This window comes from Echinops telfairi, unplaced genomic scaffold, assembly GCF_000313985.2.
Source record: "Echinops telfairi isolate 266 unplaced genomic scaffold, ASM31398v2 ScPeMD7_23;HRSCAF=83, whole genome shotgun sequence".
Lineage (NCBI taxonomy): Eukaryota > Metazoa > Chordata > Mammalia > Afrosoricida > Tenrecidae > Echinops > Echinops telfairi.
In genome coordinates, this window is record NW_022103920.1 from 13,471,465 (window position 1) to 13,473,816 (window position 2,352).

The 2,352-nt window shown below is 57.8% G+C and overlaps 1 protein-coding gene across 1 annotated transcript in view; it reads left to right on the plus strand.

Moving 5' to 3' along the window:
* Positions 1 to 2,352, plus strand: part of PLXNA4 (plexin A4) — a 387,926-nt gene that overhangs the window by 270,686 nt on the left and 114,888 nt on the right. Inside the window, exon 4 of the mRNA XM_045288925.1 lies at positions 1,557 to 1,657. Coding sequence (XP_045144860.1) covers positions 1,557 to 1,657 — 101 coding nt within the window. The remainder of the gene's footprint in view (positions 1 to 1,556; positions 1,658 to 2,352) is intronic.

Genomic DNA, 2,352 nt, shown 5'->3' on the forward strand with positions numbered 1-2,352 from the left:
TTTCCCGTTCACACACGCATGGTGAAATCGCGCATCAAGTTTGGGCTTGCAGGGGAAGCCTGGGTCGAGGTCAAGGGTGTGGGCAGAAGGCAGAATCACAGCAGGGCCTCTTTGAGGGTATCAGAGTGCAAACTTTCCCAAAGCAACTGGCCAGCTGGCCGGGCCAGAGCAGAGTGGGCAAGGGACAGGGACTGCGCCAGTCTCTGACACTTTGTGAACAAGGACAAGGAGAAGGAAAGCTCAGGGCAGGCTCTCTGGAGCCGCGAGGAGGGTGAGACCTGCCGAAGGACCGGGGGTCAGCAGAGCACCCCTTGATGAAAGAGAAACCAGGCTTGGGGAGGACGCGCCTGTCGGCTGGTTGTATTTTTAAGAAGCAAACGTGTGACACATTGGATGTCAGTGGAGATATTTTGGGGTTGGGGACTGGGATATTTGAGTGCGCGCTAGAGAATAGCACCTGGAACCAGCAAGTGTGAATCCAAGGAGTCTTGGGCCCCTGGGCCCCTAAGCAACGTGGCTAGCATCCCTCGTGTCCTAGGTATTCACCTGCTCCAGTAGCATCTCCCAGGTGTCATTAGATCCTGAGGCTGTCAGCATCCGCACCCTCCTTCATTTTGTAAAGAACATCTAGAGGAGCGCCCGTGGCAGGGGTGAATTAAGTGCTAGACTCCTAAACCCCTAATCCTGTGGGCGCGCGGTCTGCCCTTCGGAAAGCAGATTCTCTCCATTGTCTGGTTGTTGTTGGATGCCCGGAAAGCAGATTCTCTCCATTGTCTGGTTGTTGTTGGATGCCCTCACGTCAGCTCTGACTCCGGCTGACCTCACGTGCAACCGAACAAGCCGCTGGCTGGGCCTGCACCATCCTCACCATTGCTGCTCCGGCTGAGCCCCTGGTGACAGTCAGGGTGTCCGTCCGCCTCATGGAAGGTCCTGCTCTGATCCACTAACCCCTGACTTGACCAAGCATAGGTCCTTTTCCAGGGACCGGTCCCTCCTGATGACATGTCCAAAGTAGATGAGAGGAAGCCTCACTGTCCCAGCCTCTGAGGTGCATGCTGGCCGGACCCCTTCCAGGACCGGTTTATGCCTTGTTTATTCGGATAAACTGGACCCCTTCCAGGACGGGTTTATGTGTTCTTCTGGCCATGCATGGTACCTTCAAGATGGGTCCACTGACGAGGTCGTGTTGTAGAGATGTCTCACCCGGGGTGGATTTTCAGACAGAAAACCATCAACTTGACAGAGAAGAGCAATTGCAAATGGTGGTGGTGGTGGTGGTGGGTGAAGGTGGTGGGAGGGTGGGCGGGGAGAAAGACGCCACCCAGGAACCCCCAAGCAACCGAAGAGAGCACCGAAGCTCTGGAAGCCCGCAGGAGGACTTCCCCCAGAGCGGTTAGAAAGAGCCCTATCCTACAGAGAAGTCATGTCCCTATGCTGAGGCCACCCACTTGTGGCATTCCTACAGCAGCCCTAGCCGAGTGACACAGCTTGTTGGTGACACTTCCTGGCTGTTCTTCAGAGCCATGACCACTCTCTCCCTTGTCCCCCTGTCCTAGCTGACCCGAGTCCCTGTGGAGTCCTGCAGTCAGTACCGGAGCTGCAGCGAGTGCCTGGGCTCCGGGGACCCCCACTGTGGCTGGTGTGTGCTCCACAACAGGTGAGTACCCAAGGGTGGGCGGCACCCTCCACGGGGCCGCTTCCTCCTCCTCCTCTTCTCTGCCCTTCACCCCTTCCCTGAGATCCCTCAGCTCCCACCAGCCTCCTCAATCTTCCCACTGTCGTTTGTAAAGGTCTCTCCCTTCTCTTCTTCTTTTGCTTCCTCCGTAAGTTGCTAAGTTCCCTGAAAAATATCAGGAGACGGCAGTCTGGGTGCTGATGGGTCAGGATGGGAAAGTCATACTGAGAAGGTGTCCACCGGAAGGCCCAACGGAGAGCAAATCCTGGACTGGCTTGACTGTGGGTGATTTTCTGGGACTGAACACCGGGCACCCAGGGACTGCAGGGCCCCTCTCTGTCCATGTAGAGAGCTGACATCCGCTTGGCGTTCCCTTCAGTGGCCCCACGGAGCTTTCTGGGCCTCCGCTGTGCAGTTCAAGTGTTACCACTGGGCCCCTCTCTGCTCTCCCAGGCCCTGTCAGAGCGGCCTGGGACTGGGGCCCCTGAACCAGTGGCCGGTCCCAGGGCCTGGGTAGTCGCCGTCTGTGGTCCCGGTGGTGCTGGCTCCCTGCTATCCTCAGAAGTGGGGAGGATAGTGTGGGCACTGCAGGGGACAAGTGGGCTTTTGGTAATGAGCCTTGGAGTGGGACATGAGACCCAGGCCACCAGCCCCAACCTGAGGGAGCTTCCTCTGGG